Below are 18,109 nucleotides of genomic sequence, written 5' to 3' on the forward strand. Positions count from 1 at the left end.
AGAAGAAAATCGTATCAGTTTATTAATTCATAGAAGAAGATTTAAGACATAGCAGTCATGGAGGAATAGACACCATCCATACAAAAATAGGAAAAGAATGCCTGAGAATTATCTAACTTTTCAATAAAATAAACGTTAGATTATTTGGTTCCACATCTGAGAATTATCAGAGTCTGAAAACTCCCACATTTTCTCATTCAAATTATTATCAAATAGATATTTTTGCTACTAGAATTAATGCACCAACAAAATCCTTGTCTCTTCCCCCAAAGAATTGGATAAGGAATATTCTTGATAAAATTGCTGTTTTATAGGAGAAATTATTAGGTTCATCAGGATGATTGCTGACGTGGTCCTTCCAACTAATGAGACAATGTCATTTATGCAAATGTGTGAATGAGCATCTTAATCAATACAATGAATAAAAAATAAAAATTACCAGGTGATGTTACATTTGCATAAATAACGATATTTTGTTGGTTGGAAGGTCAGAAAGGACCATGTCAGCAGTCTTCATAGTGGACCTAATAATTTCTCGTTTTATAGTGAGAAAAATGGGGTAACATATGTGTTAATATAAATATTGAAAAAAAAAAGGGTTAAAAATGCCAAACCAACAGGAACTCATAACCTCCTAAAATTCAATGATATATTTTTTTGAATCGAAAAATTCAATATTATAAAGAGCTAAGTCTCCACCATCATTATTAAATTTTATATAAGGATTACATGCTCAATCGATCTCGACCCTCCATCCCATCTTATCCTCAATACGACTAGTTTGAATTCCTGTTAGCATTGCACACAATTTCTGGGATACTGCTTCCACTCCTGTTTTATATTCAACCCTGCATTTCGATAATCAAGTAGTAATGTTAACAGTGCCATGAACTAAAATGTTGTAAATAAAATCACCATCCAAATCTAAGATTTCACTAGAAAAACAAATACGTAGCCATTCATGTCTACCTTATACCCTGGTAAGTTACACTACCAACAGGGTTAACAACTACTGCAGTTCCTGTGCAGAAAACTTCATCGGCATCCATCAACTCCTCCACTGGAATAACACGTTCCTCCACCTGATACAATGGACCATTGATAGTGTCAATGTAGTATAATATTGACATTCATATGCATGGTAATTAGCCTCCATTTTTTGTAATTTTTGTGCTTCATATTGACATTCATATACTTAGTAAATTTTATTTTTTTTGAAAAGGATATGCTTGGTAATTAAAGTATGGGCACAATCAGATATACAAATTTTTATTTTTATTTTTATTTTTTTATCATATTAGTCCTAAGAAATTAAAAGGGTAAATTCCACCTGAGGTAATTTGGGTTAATACCAATTAGGTCCAAAACTTTTCAAAAATGACAAACTTGATCCTTAAAAGACAAATTTGTCCTTGACTCCGTTAGCACATTTACTTTAGCCCAAATGCTTCTCTTCTCTTCATTCTAGACCCAAACCCTTCTTCTGCCTCTCTCTCTCTCTCTCTCTCTCTCTCTCTCTCTCAACCAAAGCAACTCCCTCTCCCTCACTCACACCCATGGGCAGCTGAAGACTCTCTTTCATGGTTGAAACCCATGATTTTCCACTACCATCTTCCACTCTCTCTTCAAATTAGTGCCATGGAGACATTTGGCTAGGGATTTTCGAGCTTCGCATCACCACTGCTGCTATTGTTCCTTGCCATCAGCTCTAATCTGATGCCAAACGTGTTTGGGTCTTTGTTTTTGGGTTTGGTTCTTTGTTTCCAGGTTTGGGTCTTTGTTTGTGTTTGGGTTTGTGTGCCAAACGTCAAGGGAACATTTGGCAAAGACTCACGAGCTTCAACACCACCACTGGTGGCCGTCGATCTCTATCCTCTTTCTTTGTTTTATTTTTTTTGTTTTTATTTTATTTACTTCTCTTTTGGTTTGGTTGTTTGTTGGTTTGGGTCTTGGTCACTTTAGGGATTGGATTTTCTTATGTGATATAAGGATTTGGTGATTTTTTATTTGGGTTTGAAAGGGGCTTTGGGTATGGTCATTTGCATATTTGTGGGTATTTTTTGATTTAGGGTTTGTCTCAAAATGACTCTAATATGGTGATTTTGTTCGTGTATGCATATGAATCTGTGTATGATTGGTAATGTGGGATGATTTTTTGGGGTTTCAAGTTTTAGAATTTATACGGCTATATGTGTATCAGTGTATGTTTGTGGTCTATGACATGGTGCAGTTGTGTAGTATGATTTTTGCTCATATCCATGCTCATGTTAGTGTGATCACAGTGAATTGAAATCAAAGATCTTAGCATGTAATAAACATTTACTATAGAAGAGAAAATATGAGAGAAGAGAGTGAAGAGGGGAGGGGTCTGAGATGAGTAAGAGAAGAGTGAATAGAATGTGAGAATAAAGTAACCATGCTGAACAGACTCAAGGATAAAATTGTCTATTAAGGACCAAATAGGTAGTTTTTTAAAAGTCTTGGATCTAGTTAGTATTAGCCCAAACCTCAGGGTAGTTTAGTGAAATTTACCCAAATTAATATTTGCTCCTATGGTACATTTTGCATGGGAAATTAAATTTTGAGCAACTACTTGTCTTTTGTCTTAACTGTTCATACATTATGCTTCATTTTTTCCTTTTCCTTCTTGGGGGTTTTGTTTTGAGTTATTTGCATTTGGATGAGAGTTTAATTATTGCTAATTCAACGGAATAAAAATTACAACAAAGCAAAGTAACAAGGCCCTGACTCTTAGTTATAACATGAGCATCTATGTTAGTTTTTAACATGGTTCATGCAGCATATGTTGCTTTTGAGAACATTGTAGCGAAGGGAGGAGTTAGGGTTTTTTGTTTGAGGGGGCCAAATTGTGGTACTAATATATCAAATAAGAATTAAGACAAACCATCACACAAATGTAAACACACATATATGACCTTAAGAGATAATTTTTGTTGATTCAAGAGATAAGTTTTAGGAGAATTTATCATCTTTGAAATTCCAATGAGTATATAAAATGTGTTTAGTTTGATATTAGACATGTACAAGAAAAGAAATTGAGTAAAGAAAAAACTAAATTTTCATTATAACTATTAGATTGATTGACAAATTCTATTTTTTTTTTAAAGAGCATCATTCACTAGCTCCAATATTTTTTCTTTTGGGGGGTGGGGACTCCTATTTTTTTAGCTAAATCTTTAAAGTTTTGAATAATTATACATATAATTAAAGAAATTTTTAAAATTTTGGGGAGGGGGAGGGCACTAATAGTAGCTAATTAATCCCAGCATAATTTTTCCCCGCGGAATGGCATGTTCTCGATCCCCAATTGGAATATCATATCATATAATATAACACTTTAGAATTGTGAGTTTAGTGGATTGTTTTATCAATGGTTTTGGATCATAATCCACTTTTGACTCTGTGCCAATGATTCCTCTATTATTGTTGATTAGTGAACAAAATAAGGATTAGTCAAACCAAGACACCCAAATATTGGCTAGAACTGATAAACCATGAATAGTTCAAATTCAAATCATATTATAGAAGAAGAGTTATCACCTGGAAGCCAAAATCAAGGGCAATGTCAATGATACTCTTTCTCGTAACTCCGGGCAAAATAGTTCCAAGTGTAGCTGGAGTTGAAATAATTTTATCCTACAACATATGGACAATGTAAATAGAAATGATGCCTACAGAAATAGGATGATAAGAGTGTTGAGAAGACTAGTCTTTGAGTAAATAAATACTAAGCTCGCTTTTAATATCGTCTTATTAATTATCTACCATTAACAACATTTTACTTGTGAAAAATTTCATGAAAATTTATTTTACTCTATAATTATTGACAACTATATAGACCACATTATAATATGGACAAGGTTTGGCAAACTTTGTCCTTATGATATGGCATTTTACTTTGTTGATGGAATGCACATACTAATGTCTCAAGTTGGGTGAAATTGGCTACTAAAGTATTCAGTATGCTTATTTCGTTATGAGTAGCATCTAATCCTATCCATTTTTTGTATTTATAATACATAAACATCTCTCTTTTTCTTCTTGAAGATACTCGCATATATAAAAAAAAAAAAAAAAAAAAAATTCTGATTTGCATTACTTTTAGCAACTTGGTACTTCTACTATTTACGAAATTCTCAAATTCATCATTTGCCAGCAATAAAAAGATATATTTTTACTCATTGAAGATAAAAAAAGAAAGCTTTAATTGATGCTTACGGAAGTAAAATTGATTTAAATAATTAGTATTGCCCGTGGCAACAACCATTGTTAATACCTTCACAATGAAAATGTTACAAAGTGTAACCTCCTCAATATTTTGCCCAGTCTTTGCATCCAGGAATAAGACATCGGAGAATCCTTTGCTCTTTGCTTGAGTGAGTGCTTGGAGAACCTATATATGAAAGAAACGAAAAACTGGTTCCTCTGTATTATAAGCTCATGTGAAGAAGAAAGAACACACAAATAAATTATTGCAATTGTGTCATCATACACGAAAGATGATAAGCTTTTAGGTGAACTTGAGCAAAAGTGTGAGAACTCTAGCTTGAAAGAAATGAAAATATATGTGAGAAATTATATTGGAAAGCACTTATGAATTACAATCTAGGAGTGCTCGATTTATAGAGCTTTACAAAATTAATCTTTTAGCTTTGGATTCCCAAGCTGGTCATAAAATATCTGCAACAAACGATATCGTGTAGCTTTGAACATTAAAAGGAGTGAGTGTTAAACGATGTCGTCTATTGACACATCTTAAGTCACTTAATCAAACGACGCTGTTTATTCCCTCTTCAGTCTTCAGTTAAAACTTAATCGTTTGATTGCTGATTTGGCATATGACCGTTAGATTCGAAACTTCCTCCTTAAAAAGAACTTTTGAAAAACTATTAAATGTTACTATTTCTTAATACCACATAGGACAGTAATAAATTCTCATTTATATCAAACTCTTTATGATCTTTAAGGTTGTTCCCAATGCTTAGCCAGTAAGTACCAAAAGAAAACTTTTTACTGTACTTTGAAAAATATTACACCAACAAATAATATTTTATTGTATAAATAATTAAAAAATCTCACCACTAGGTAATATGTTCTCTATGATTTTAATATGTATGTCAAATTTCACATTGATTAGACTTTATTTAGAATTTGATCTATAAACTCATCTTTGATGTATAGTTTTAAATTACAAAAACTTGAACTTTTAATATTTAGTTGATGACATAGTTATTTATCTTTGATCGTTTTGATTTTCAAGCATAAAATATAAAATGAAAATAATGGAATTTAATGGTGGATTTGACAAAATTTACATTCAATAAAAAAAAAAAATTTAAATAGTGTAATATTATTTAAAGTTACACTAAGTAAAACTTGAATACACACAATTCTCTTGGTAATATAAATAACAATTCTAACACAATGAAATCTAGTGGATGTCTATGGGTACGTCAAGATAGAACAAAATGAGTAGCTTACCGGTGAATAGTTGGCGATAGTCTTGACACCTCCAGCTCCACCAGGGGTCGCTCGATGAAGCTTATCCTCAACAATCAAGTTTATAGGCGTACCAGTGCCCTATTATATATATATATATATAGACGAATTACGTGTGAAGAAAATCTCAACTATTATAGATCTATATGTGTAGCAGAAAAAAATTCAATTAAGTGAAGCTCATTGAAATGTGTACATTATTCATGACAATTTTAAACTCTCTAAATTTATGTGTAGGTAAAAGGACTAGCTATTTTGCTAGGCATATCAGTATGGCGTAACATGAGTTACTCAATAATACTGCTTTGAGAATCAAGAGTGCACAAATAAAGGACGTTCTAAGTTCCATTAGTATAACCCATTTCTTCCCATGACTACTTTATTCTCCATTGTAACTGCTAGAGCCATCCCTACAACAATTTCCTGCAGTCACTATTTCTAGGATCAAAGTTTTTCTCAGATTGCACAACCCACCTTATAATAATTGCCAACCGGAGAAGTGTACACTAGGAATGTATATTCTGGTGACGGCGCCACTGCCAGAAACGATCCACTTCCCATGAGCAAAGGCCTAATATATAGTGACCCTTTTCCTGGAGGTGGCACCTATATATATATGTTTGAATTCAAAACAAGAACATTGGTTCATTCAAAAAGACAGTACTAAATGGAACTCAAGGGGATATTGAAGGAAGTGGGGATGAATTAATACCCAACGCTTGTTGGCAAGGACTGTTTGCTTTACAGCATCAATAAATTGCTCGACAGAAGGTGATGTCATGCACATTCTTTCTGCACCCATCTTCATGCGCATAGCATTCTGCTCTGGCCTGAAGAGCACGATATGACCATCTTCTCTCCTGTATGCCTTAAGGCCTTCAAACAATCCCTAAACACACAACCATGCATGCATTTGTCAGTTGGATAAAGTATTTCACGTCTGATTAATAAACAAAAAGATTTGTAGTTCATGTTTATTATGCTTCAATTCTCTCATGTAAAAGTTGCATTTGCTACTGACCTGTCCAATATTTAAGATTGTGGCAGCTGGGCTAAGCTCAATTTTCCCATAAGGAATGAGATTTCCTTGTGAAAATTCTTCTCCTTGAGAGCATTTCATCTCAAACATGTAATCCGTTGGAGTTAAGCTAAATCCAAGTTCATCCCAGTTGACATCAGCGTACTTTTCACCATAATTACTGCATTTAATTACAAAAACAATATGCGAAATAAAGACTATGGAAAAATAAGTTGCTAATAGGTTTGTGCCATACATGGAAGTAACTATTATTCTTTTGAAAGCAATTCCAGGCAAAGAAAACTTTCAAATGTAATTCTCCTCTTTGCCGCATTTCGTGACATACATGTAATCTGCTGGGACTAGATCAAATCCAAGTTCATCCCAGTTGATATAGGCATGTTTTTCAACTCCACTAGTGTTTTATATATATTTTTTTCAAACAAAAGAAAGGGAAGAATGTTACAAATATATTCACTTTGATCCTTGTATCTTATATATGATACATATGATAATTATTATTCAAGCATACACAATATATTAAAAGGACCACGAATCACAAGAAGAAATGTAAGTAAAGAAAACACCAAGGTATATATGTTTATACTATATACTAAGTTTGATGCAAGAAGCATATTTATGCAACTTCCAGCATTAAAAAATGCTAATCAAATTTTGTCAAACTGCTCAATGTAATTTTTAACTGAAAGCTATTTGTATTACCTGTTATTCTTGGTTTGAGTGGGTGAAGCCATAGACACAAACTTGGCCTCAGCTGCAACCAAGAAAACAGTCACTCATGTCATAAAATTTCGCATGAGACTAAAAAATGAAAGTAGCTGAAGCCCCGGCAAGGCTTTCTAATCATATCAAGCGCGAAGCTTTTTCTTGTCTAGCTTTATATTCATCAATAATCTAAACAAGAACTTAATGGTGATTACTTTGGCTATTTCAGAAGATTTTCTAAGGCTAAGGATAGGATTTCAGTCTTAACCATGACTTGATAATTCATGTATTTATTTTGCATTTTTCAATACATTTCAAAATGTTAATTAGGCTAAAATAGTTAATCTCATTGATGGAAAATGGAGGTAAAGGATGGTTTGATTGCAGTTTTCGGATAGCTGAATTTAAATCCAAAAATCTATCGATATTTTGGCCAATATATATATTTCAAAATTGTTTTACTTCTTAATTTTTCATATGTAAATATATATATGTATGTATGTACATAATCATCTATATATTAACAAATAATATGCAATTAAGTAGTTAATAATTAATATTTGAGTCAAATATATAGTATTTGAATTTATATAGCCAAATTTCACATTATTCTGAAATGAAAATGAAAATATAACTAGTATTTGCCACAAATATATGTTTCATGTATTGAATCTTACGATGTGTAAGAGAGAAAGGAAGCAAAAGGGAATTTAAATGGTATAGATTTATTTATTATATTCTAGTTACATAACATATATTTTTCTCTAGTAAATATACATGCAAATATCTAATTCAAATGGTGGGAAGAAATATATTTCTTTTATTAATGTATAAATTAACTCAATTAATATAACAATTAATGATTAACTCAATAAATAAATTATGGGAAGAAAAAATTACTGTTATTTTAATGTAATTATGACTGGAAATATAAATTCGGAAAGAAAATTAAGAAAAAAAAAATCCATATTTTTTCACAAAAAAAATCCTTTTTTTTTTTTCACTGAAAAAACCAAGTTCACCAATACTAAATCATTTTTTTTGTTCTTTTGCAACCATAAGTCGAAGGAATCATGCAACCAGAATTCGAACAATAGTGTGTTCTTTTGAGGAAAAAACCAAATCCATCTAGTTAAGCCTATCATCACAAGTACATAACAAAGTGGAGCAGTGAAGAGTTTTCAAAGCCAAAAAGAATAAAAACTACATGTTCACATAGTGAAGTTGTTCAATACTGAGATCAAATTCATATAATCTTCTTTGCTAGAGATCAAATTCACAGAATTGCTAGTTGTTGCCATGGAACGTCAAAAACTAAACAAGATGCTTATATAACTGATAAATCCTTACCAATGGAGTGGGCGAACGTGTACGAGAGAATATATATATGGTAACGATAAAAATGGCCGTTTGGATCGATCAATGAACTGGAGCCTTCTTATAGATCCTTTCTCCGATCAAAACCAAAACGCAACCCCTTCTACCTACTTCTGTCTAGTACGTGCATCTTCAACAACAACGGAAAAAGCAAATAGCAAATGGTTGAAGAAGTCATTGTTGGCAACCTTTTTTTATTTTTATTTTTTATTTTTTACCCACTTTGGTATCTATAAATAAAATAATGTTGGTCCTGTAGACTGCTGCAGTTACTTAAATAAAATAAAAGAGTAAATGACTGACTTGTGGTAGAGAGTGTTTTAAAAGGTGTGGTGTAGATTAAATTTTGGAAAATGAAAAGTGAAAATAAAAATAAAAATGGGTAAAGTTGATGTCTTGATGAGACTAGACGTGAAGTTGATAGGTGAATTGAGAGAATAAAAAGAAAAAAGTTTTAAATTTGTATTGACTTAGAATTTACCGTATGAATAAATCCACTATGGGTGTGTTTGGATAGAATTTATTTTGCTAAAATTGAAAATTGAAAATACTGTAGCAAAATAATTTTTAAATGTGTGAATAGTACTGTGGGACCTATTTTTAATGAAAAAATTGATAAAAAATGAAATTTGTGGGTCCGTGAACAGTGCACATATGCACTGTTCACTGTAGAAAGTCAGCTTTTGCGGTTACTGTTCAATGAACAGTAACCGCAATACCCAAAACGCGTGAAAACCAAAAAAAAAAAAAAAAAAAAAGAACAAAAACGCAGCAGGGAAAAACGTGGACGTGAATAAGTCGAATGCAAACACACACTATAAATTGACTTAGAAATTAACGTATATATAAATCTATCATCAATCTTAGGTTGAAAAATGATTTTTTAACTAAATAAATTTTTATATTTTAGTTAAATCTTTAATTTTTACTAACTTAATATATTTATTTATAATTTAAATAATTATTAAATAAATTATGATATCATCACGGTTCAATCTCGGTTTGACCTTGGTTTGATATTAAAAATCTTAAACCTCTCTCTTGTACAGTTCTTTGAATGGTCCAAATTTCAAAACTATGCCTAGCATTACTCAAAATAAAATTCTTACTTGTAGGAACCAAATTTAAAATAAAATACTACCAGGTAGCCTGTGTGATATATAGAATAATAAAAATAAAAATTACATACATTTATTAGTTTTGAGAAGTTTTACGTCTATTATAAATCATATGTGGTAAGTTATTATTGGCTCTTATTTGAATCCACAATTTAAATTACTTTTTTTTTCACCCCTATAACAATCTACCATTGAAAATTTGTTGAGAAAGTATTGTGAAAATATTGTAGACGTAATATTTCTCATTAGTTTACTATATGAGTTTGGAATTATTGTTTCAATAATTAGAACCGCTAACTCTGTAAGTCTTCAGCCTTTTGTGACCTAAAAGGAAAAACATGATCATAAAATAATATACACAAAAAAAAAAAAAAAAACTTAACATAAGTTTGTGCTATATGTATTCTAGTTGCATTTTCATACTCATATTCCATTGTGGTATCAGAACCTCTTTCATGATATGTTATTGAATGATTTTTCATTTTAATTTTCCGTTCCTAAACTACCAATTAGTCTAATATGAGTGATTAGCCAAATTTCATATTGCTAGCATTAACACACACACACACACACACACACACACATATATATATACTAAGACATATAAAGAGCAATATGAAAATGCAAAAAATAAACCAAACCAAGCTAGACACTAAGAAGTGTTTAGGATGAGGAAAATCTGAATACTGGGTGGAAAAACCTCTTCCTACTTGATGGTGTTACAAAAAACACCAACTCCTGAACTCGTGCATATGGCTCGTCCAATGAAAGACTGACTAGGGCGAACCAAGCACATGAAGTGATTGTCTCAAGCGTCCTCGATGACCTCATCCGTCTTTGGACGAATGAGGTCCCATGAGAAGCTTGTCCGTCCTTAGAAATGTTTGGACAGACGAGCTCTACACGAAATTAGGAAAAAGTGAATGCAGAGGAAAAGTCATCCCTAACAGCCTCGTCCGTCCTTAATAAAGGATGGATGAGTTCATTGGGTTGAACATGTTGGACTCTGGACGACTTTGATCTCCACCGAGCATAAGGGACGAGTTGAACTACTATGTGCCAAGTTCTCCATTAACCATTACGAAACACAAGTCCAAATAAGGTAACTTCCATGGCAGTTATGGAAGTTACCTTTGAATCCTCCGGACTCCTCGACAATAGGAATGATTATTAAACAGATAATCGTTTCACATATGCTATATAAGCATTCATCAATGAGAAGGTAAAGATCATTCAGACACTTTTTTCAGAAAACACTTCCTTTTTACTTGGAATCACAAATCCACTGACTTTATCATCGGAGGACTTTTGGCCGATCTCCACCGGTCCCCTCTGACTTAGTATTTGTTTTTTTAGGATCAAGCCCTAAGATCATCAACGTCTGAGACTTTCAACCTACTGATTTCCAAGGAATTATCACTACTCATTCCATTGGAAAATTCCTACTAGTATGAATACTTGCGAATTGCGATACATAAAAGACTGTGAATCCTCAAAGTTCATATCAACCTATGTACTTGAGCTCTCGAAGCTCTAGCTAACAACTGGCTTTACCAAACCTTTTCTTCATTTAGTTGACCGGAAACACTACTGTTGAACCACCATCGGAAAGCCACTAAATTGATCTGGATTTGAAATGTCTCTAGTGGTTTCCAAGCCTTCAACAAAACTCACAACACTCAATGTATGGTGATGGAGGTGAAGGTGTAAAAATTTCTCTAAATGATTTAGCAATGGTGAGAGAAATTGAGAAGAGAGGTTGGTAGAAGATTTTTCTCTAGACAAAGGTTCTCTATTTCTCTACAAAGATGGATGGGATTAAATGAACTCTTTCTCAATGTATATACTCATATCACACTCTCTAGCCTCGTCAAACATGCAGAAGATGTGAGGATTGGCATATGTAAGAGCATTCGCATTGGGCCTTCGAAATGTAAAATGTAAGGAAAATTTGGCATTCAGGCCCAAAGGAACTCAGCATTCAAAATATATATATATATTTCAAAATTGTTTTACTTCTTAATTTTTCATATGTAAATATATATATATATATGTATGTATGTATGTACATAATCATCTATATATTAACAAATAATATGCAATTAAGTAGTTAATAATTAATATTTGAGTCAAATATATAGTATTTGAATTTATATAGCCAAATTTCACATTATTCTGAAATGAAAATGAAAATATAACTAGTATTTGCCACAAATATATGTTTCATGTATTCAATCTTACGATGTGTAAGAGAGAAAGGAAGCAAAAGGGAATTTAAATGGTATAGATTTATTTATTATATTCTAGTTACATAACATATATTTTTCTCTGGTAAATATACATGCAAATATCTAATTCAAATGGTGGGAAGAAATATATTTCTTTTATTAATGTATAAATTAACTCAATTAATATAAAAATTAATGATTAACTCAATAAATAAATTATGGGAAGAAAAAATTACTGTTATTTTAAAGTAATTATGACTGGAAATATAAATTCGGAAAGAAAATTAAGAAAAAAAAAATCCATATTTTTTCACAAAGAAAATCCTTTTTTTTTTCACTGAAAAAACCAAGTTCACCAATACTAAATCATTTTTTTTGTTCTTTTGCAACCATAAGTCGAAGGAATCATGCAACCAAAATTCGAACCATAGTGTGTTCTTTTGAGGAAAAAACCAAATCCATCAAGTTAAGCCTATCATCACAAGTACATAACAAAGTGGAGCAGTGAAGAGTTTTCAAAGCCAAAAGGAATAAAAACTACATGTTCACATAGTGAAGTTGGTCAATACTGAGATCAAATTCATATAATCTTCTTTGCTAGAGATCAAATTCACAGAATTGCTAGTTGTTGCCATGGAACATCAAAAACTAAACAAGATGCTTATATAACTGATAAATCCTTACCAATGGAGTGGGCGAACGTGTATGAGAGAATATATATATGGTAACGATAAAAATGGCTGTTTGGATCGATCAATGAGCTGGAGCCCTTCTACCTACTTCTGTCTGGTACGTGCATCTTCAACAACAACGGAAAAAGCAAATAGCAAATGGTTGAAGAAGTCATTGTTGGCAACTTTTTTTTTTTTTTTTTTTACCTTCTTTAGTGTCTATAAATAAAATAATGTTGGTCCTGTAGACTGCTGCAGCTACTTAAATAAAATAAAAGAGTAAATGGCTGACTTGTGGTAGAGATTGCTTTAAAAGGTTTGGTGTAGATTAAATTTTGGGAAATGAAAAGTGAAAATAAAAATAAAAATGGGTAAAGTTGTTAACTTGATGAGACTAGACGTGATGTTGATAGGTGAATTGAGAGAATAAAAAGAAGAAAGTTTTAAATTTGTATTGATTTAGAATTTACTGTTTATATAAATCCACAATAAATTGACTTAGAAATTAATGTATATATAAATCTATCATAAATCTTAGGTTGAAAAATGTTTTTTTTTGCAAAATAAATTTTTATATTTTAGTAAAATCTTTAATTTTTACTAATTTAATATATTTATTTATAATTTAAATAATTATTAAATAAATTATGATATTATCACGGTTGAATATCGGTTTGACCTTGGTTTGATCTTAAAAATCTTAAATCTCTATCTTGTACGGTTCTTTGAATGGTCCAAATTTCAAAACTATGCGTAGCATTACTCAAAATAAAATTCTTACTTGTAGGAACCAAATTTAAAATAAGGCGAAAAACACATTTTGGTCCCTACATTTTCAGCCGATTTCCGTTTTAGTCCCTAAGTTTTTTTTTTTTATCGCTTTTAGTCCCTCTCCTGAAAAACACTTCCATTTTAGTCCCTGCCGTTATATCAGAAACGGATATTGTAGACGTGGCAAAACGGCAAAGTTAAATAATAATAAACTAATGTCCACGTGGCCTAAATTAATAATAAAAAATATTTTTTAATGCCACATCAGCATCTAAATTAAAAAAATTAATTTATTAATTTTAACTAAATAAAAAAAAATTAAAAACAGAATTAAAAACTAAAAATTTTATGAATTGAGATCTAAGTGTGCCTTGAACAAGAACAACAAGAACACAAACCCAGATCCAAGAACACAAACCCAAAAATTATTTAAAAAAAAAAAAAACTAATCAAAGCCAGAAATTCCAATCTCAAAGCCAACCCACAACCACCAAAATAAAACCCACAACAACCCAGGCCAAGAAAATCAACCCACAGCCACAAACCCACTAATCACTATTTCCAAGTCCAAAGACGAAACCCCAATAATCTTACCAGAACCACTAGCTCCACTCGACGATGTTCCCGACAACAACAAGGACTTCGTGATCAAACCCCAGAGCTTCACTCCTTCCATCGACACATCACAGTGGCCGATCCTCCTTAAAAACTACGACCGCCTCAACGTGCGAACCGGACACTACACTCCTCTTCCCTCCGGTTACTCTCCTCTCAAGCGCCCTCTCGATCAGTATATCAAGTATGGTGTTCTCAACCTTGATAAACTCGCTAACCCTTCTTCTCATGAAGTTGTTGCTTGGATTAAACGTATTCTCAAGGTTGAGAAAACCGGTCACAGTGATACTTTGGATCCCAAAGTCACTGGAAATCTTATTGTTTGTATTGATAGAGCTACTAGGCTTGTAAAATCCCAGCAGGGTGCTGGGAAAGAGTATGTTTGTGTTGCTAGATTGCATTCTGCCGTGCCTGATGTGTCTAAGGTGGCCCGGGCGCTTGAGACGCTTACTGGGGCCATGGGTTGATTTTCTTGGCCTGGGTTGTTGTGGGTTTTATTTTGCTGGTTGTGGGTTGGCTTTGAGATCGGAATTTCTGGCTTTGGTTAGTTTTTTTTTTTTTAAAAAAAAAAAAAAATTTCTGGGTATGTGTTCTTGGATCTGGGTTTGTGTTCTTGTTGTTCTTGTTCAAGGCACACTTAGATCTCAATTCATAAGATTTTTAGTTTTTAATTCTGTTTTTAATTTTTTTATTTAGTTAAAATTAATAAATTAATTTTTTTAATTTAGATGCTGATGTGGCATTAAAAAATATTTTTTATTATTAATTTAGGCCACGTGGACATTAGTTTATTATTATTTAACTTTGCTGTTTGCCACGTCTGCAATATCCGTTTCTGATGTAGCGGCAAGGACTAAAATGGAAGCGTTTTCCAGGAGAGGGACTAAAAGCGGTAAAAAAAAAACTTAGGGACTAAAACGGAAATCGGCTGAAAATGTAGGGACCAAAATGTGTTTTTCGCCTTAAAATAAAATACTACTAGGTAGCCTATGTGATATATAGAATAATTAAAATAAAAATTACATGCATTTATTAGTTTTGAGAAGTTTTACGTCTATAATAAATCATATGTGGTAAGTTATTATTGGCTCTTATTTGAATCCACAATTTAAATTACTTTTTTTTCACACCTACAACAATCTACTACTGAAAATTTGTTTTGAAAATATTGTGAAAATATTGTGGACGTAATATTTCTTATTAGTTTATTGTATGAGTTTGGAATTATTGTTTCAATAATTAGAACCGCTAACTCTGTAAGTCTTCAGCCTTTTGTGACCCAAAAGGAAAAACATGATCATAAAATAATATACAAAAAAAAAAAAAAAAACTTAACATAAGTTTGTGCTATATGTATTCTAGTTGCATTTTCATACTCATATTCCATTTGTGGTATCAGAACCTCTTTCATGATATGTTATTGAATGATTTTTCATTTTAATTTTCCGTTCCTAAACTACCAATTAGTCTAATGTGAGCGATTAGCCAAATTTCATATTGCTAGCACACACACACACACACACACACACACACAAACTAAAACATATAAAGAGCAATATGAAAATGCAAAAAATAAACCAAACCAAGCTAGACACTAAGAAGTGTTTAGGATGAGGAAAATCTGAATACTGGGTGGAAAAACCTCTTCTTACTTGATGGTGTTACAAAAAACACCAACTCCTGAACTCGTCCATATGGCTCGTCTAATGAAAGACCGACTAGGGCGAACCAAGCACATGAAGTGATCGTCTCAAGTGTCCTTGATGACCTCATCCGTCTTTGGACGGATGAGGTCCCATGAGAAGCTTGTCCGTCCTTAGAAATGTTTGGATGGACGAGCTCTACACGAAATTAGGAAAAAGTGAATGCAGGAGGAAAAGTCATCCCTAACAGCCTCGTCTGTCCTTAATAAATGATGGACGAGTTCATTGGGTTGAACATGTTGGACTCTGGACGACTTTGATCTCCACCGAGCATAAGGGACGAGTTGAACTACTATGTGCCAAGTTCTCCATTAACCATTACGGAACACAAGTCCAAATGAGGTAACTTCCATGGCAGTTATGGAAGTTACCTCTGAATCCTCTGGACTCCTCGACAATAGGAACGATTATTAAACAGATAACCGTTTGATAAAGTAACTTTTTGGGATGGTAAAATAGGATAAGATAGAATTTCCAAACGTTAATACTCTAATAAAGCTGAAAAAGTAGATCGGGAAAAAACAAACTGTTTTGTCTGCATGCTTGTTGAGACTTGGCAGGTCATGACCTACCTTCTCAACGGCTCACTCAATCTATTTGCCATGTGTCACTTGCGGGCTAAAAGGTCGCATTGAGGCTTGTGCAGATCACAAAATGTAGCTTTGACCAAGTTTTAACTGGGCTCAAGTACATTCTACCCATAATATAATAATGCCCAAAAATACATAAAAAAATAAGAGAATAAAATACATAAAGGAATTAAGCCAATAAAAATAAGGATTTTACAAAAATCAAATACTAATCAGCACCAAATGAATTTATCTCCAAAACCAAACACCTTCAGCACCACTTGGTGAAAACACCATTCTGTTTGATCATATAGTTATTGCATATCCATCTTTATCCCATTGTAGAACATGGAAGGATGTACTTTTGGCTGGGTATTCTTGCCATCATTCATATATTGCAACTTTTATTTGAGTGGAAGAATTTTATAATTAGATGACATGGGTAGTATGATGACTATATTACAATAAGTCTCACTCTTCAAGTTATTTAAATGTCATGTGGGTCAATTGGAAGAATGAGATATTTATCTTCATTTAGAAACTTAATTAATGTGATGCACATATGGTTTATCCTAATTATTAATTATATTTATTTATCTTCTTATATACCCTTTCTCCGATCAAAACCAAAACGCAACCCCTTTTACCTACTTCTGTCTGGTACGTGCATCTTCAACAACAACGGAAAAAGCAAATAGCAAATGGTTGAAGAAGTCATTGTTGGCAACCCTTTTTTATTTTACCTACTTTGGTATCTATAAATAAAATAATGTTGGTCCTGTAGACTGCTGCAGCTACTTAAATAAAAGGCGAAAAGCACATTTTCATCCCTACATTTTCACACGATTCCCACTTTGGTCCTTATTTTTTATTTTTACCGCTTTTAGTCCCTATTTAGAAAAATGCCATCCATTTTAGTCCTTTCCGTCAGTGCCCTAACGGCAAAGTCCTAGGTGGCAAACGGAGTGCATCGCTGGCACACTAAATGCTGACGTCAGCATTAAAATAATAATATAATATATTATTTAGAATTTTAAAAATGCCACGTCATTTTTTAAAAACAAAAAATTAATTTATGAATTTTAACCAAAAAAAAAAAAAAAACCTAATCTGACCTGAGCAACAACCCAGAGAAACTCAGCCACCACACTTACTCAAGCCTAATCTGATGTGAGCAACAACCCAAAAAAACCTAGTCGCATCCACATCCTCGACCTTACTCCCACTTCGTCCTTCCCTTTCATAGAACTCGCCTTTTTCGACACCGTCGACGGCATCTACAACGACTCTCTCCTTATCGCCGCCGTAGCTGATGGCTCTCTCAAGATCTACGATCTATCTCTTCCCCCAACCTCCAACCCAATCTGCTCCCTCCACAAACGCTCTCGCAAGGTCTAGTCCATCAACTACAACCCTATCCGCCACTACTCCTTCATCTCCTCGTTGTGGGATGACTCCACCACTAACGCCCATTTCCGTTCACCAGTAAGAGAGGAAAAGAGAGAGAGGATGAGTTAGAGAGAGAGAGAGAGAGAGAGAGAGAGAGAGAGAGAGAGAGAGAGAGAGAGAGAGTCTGAAATTGCATTTTGAAGAGAGAGCTTGAGAGAGTCTGAAGAATCTGATAAGGAATTTGGGGTTTTGAATGTGAAAAAAGTTCAAGCAAATGAAGTTGGGATTATGCTGTCTCGTTTGCTCGTTGATTTCATGTTTCTGATGTCAGGGAAAGAACAATGGGTTACTAATTTTTTTTTTTTTTTGATAAACACTGATTGGGTTTATTTACTTATTTTCCC

General features: G+C 32.8%; 2 protein-coding genes across 6 annotated transcripts; one reads left to right on the forward strand and one right to left on the reverse strand.

The window, feature by feature from the left end:
- Nucleotides 1-632: 632 nt before the first annotated feature.
- LOC126705785 (branched-chain amino acid aminotransferase 2, chloroplastic-like) lies at nucleotides 633-17,045 on the reverse strand. Of its 5 annotated transcripts, none has more exons than XM_050404987.1 (11): nucleotides 16,964-17,045; nucleotides 8,615-8,748; nucleotides 7,262-7,313; nucleotides 6,542-6,719; nucleotides 6,233-6,409; nucleotides 5,995-6,126; nucleotides 5,503-5,601; nucleotides 4,298-4,414; nucleotides 3,562-3,657; nucleotides 970-1,082; nucleotides 633-848 (listed from the first exon to the last, which is right to left on the reverse strand). In XM_050404987.1, exons 3-11 carry the CDS (start codon nucleotides 7,291-7,293, stop codon nucleotides 734-736), a joined length of 1,059 nt encoding a protein of 352 aa, XP_050260944.1. In that variant the 5' UTR covers nucleotides 7,294-7,313; nucleotides 8,615-8,748; nucleotides 16,964-17,045; the 3' UTR covers nucleotides 633-733. The 5 variants fall into 5 exon arrangements, with proteins under 5 accessions (XP_050260944.1, XP_050260943.1, XP_050260945.1 ...); XM_050404986.1 differs by lacking the exon at nucleotides 16,964-17,045 and adding an exon at nucleotides 12,764-12,856; XM_050404988.1 differs by lacking the exons at nucleotides 8,615-8,748; nucleotides 16,964-17,045 and adding an exon at nucleotides 12,672-12,750.
- On the forward strand, nucleotides 13,879-14,511 carry LOC126704914 (H/ACA ribonucleoprotein complex subunit 4-like; the record flags this gene model as incomplete). Its single annotated transcript, XM_050403898.1, has 1 exon — nucleotides 13,879-14,511. A coding segment is annotated over one exon (633 nt), but the record flags the coding sequence as incomplete, so codon positions are not given.
- Nucleotides 17,046-18,109: the final 1,064 nt, after the last annotated feature.

This window comes from Quercus robur, chromosome 11 (genome assembly GCF_932294415.1).
Source record: "Quercus robur chromosome 11, dhQueRobu3.1, whole genome shotgun sequence".
In the NCBI taxonomy this organism is placed as follows: domain Eukaryota; kingdom Viridiplantae; phylum Streptophyta; class Magnoliopsida; order Fagales; family Fagaceae; genus Quercus; species Quercus robur.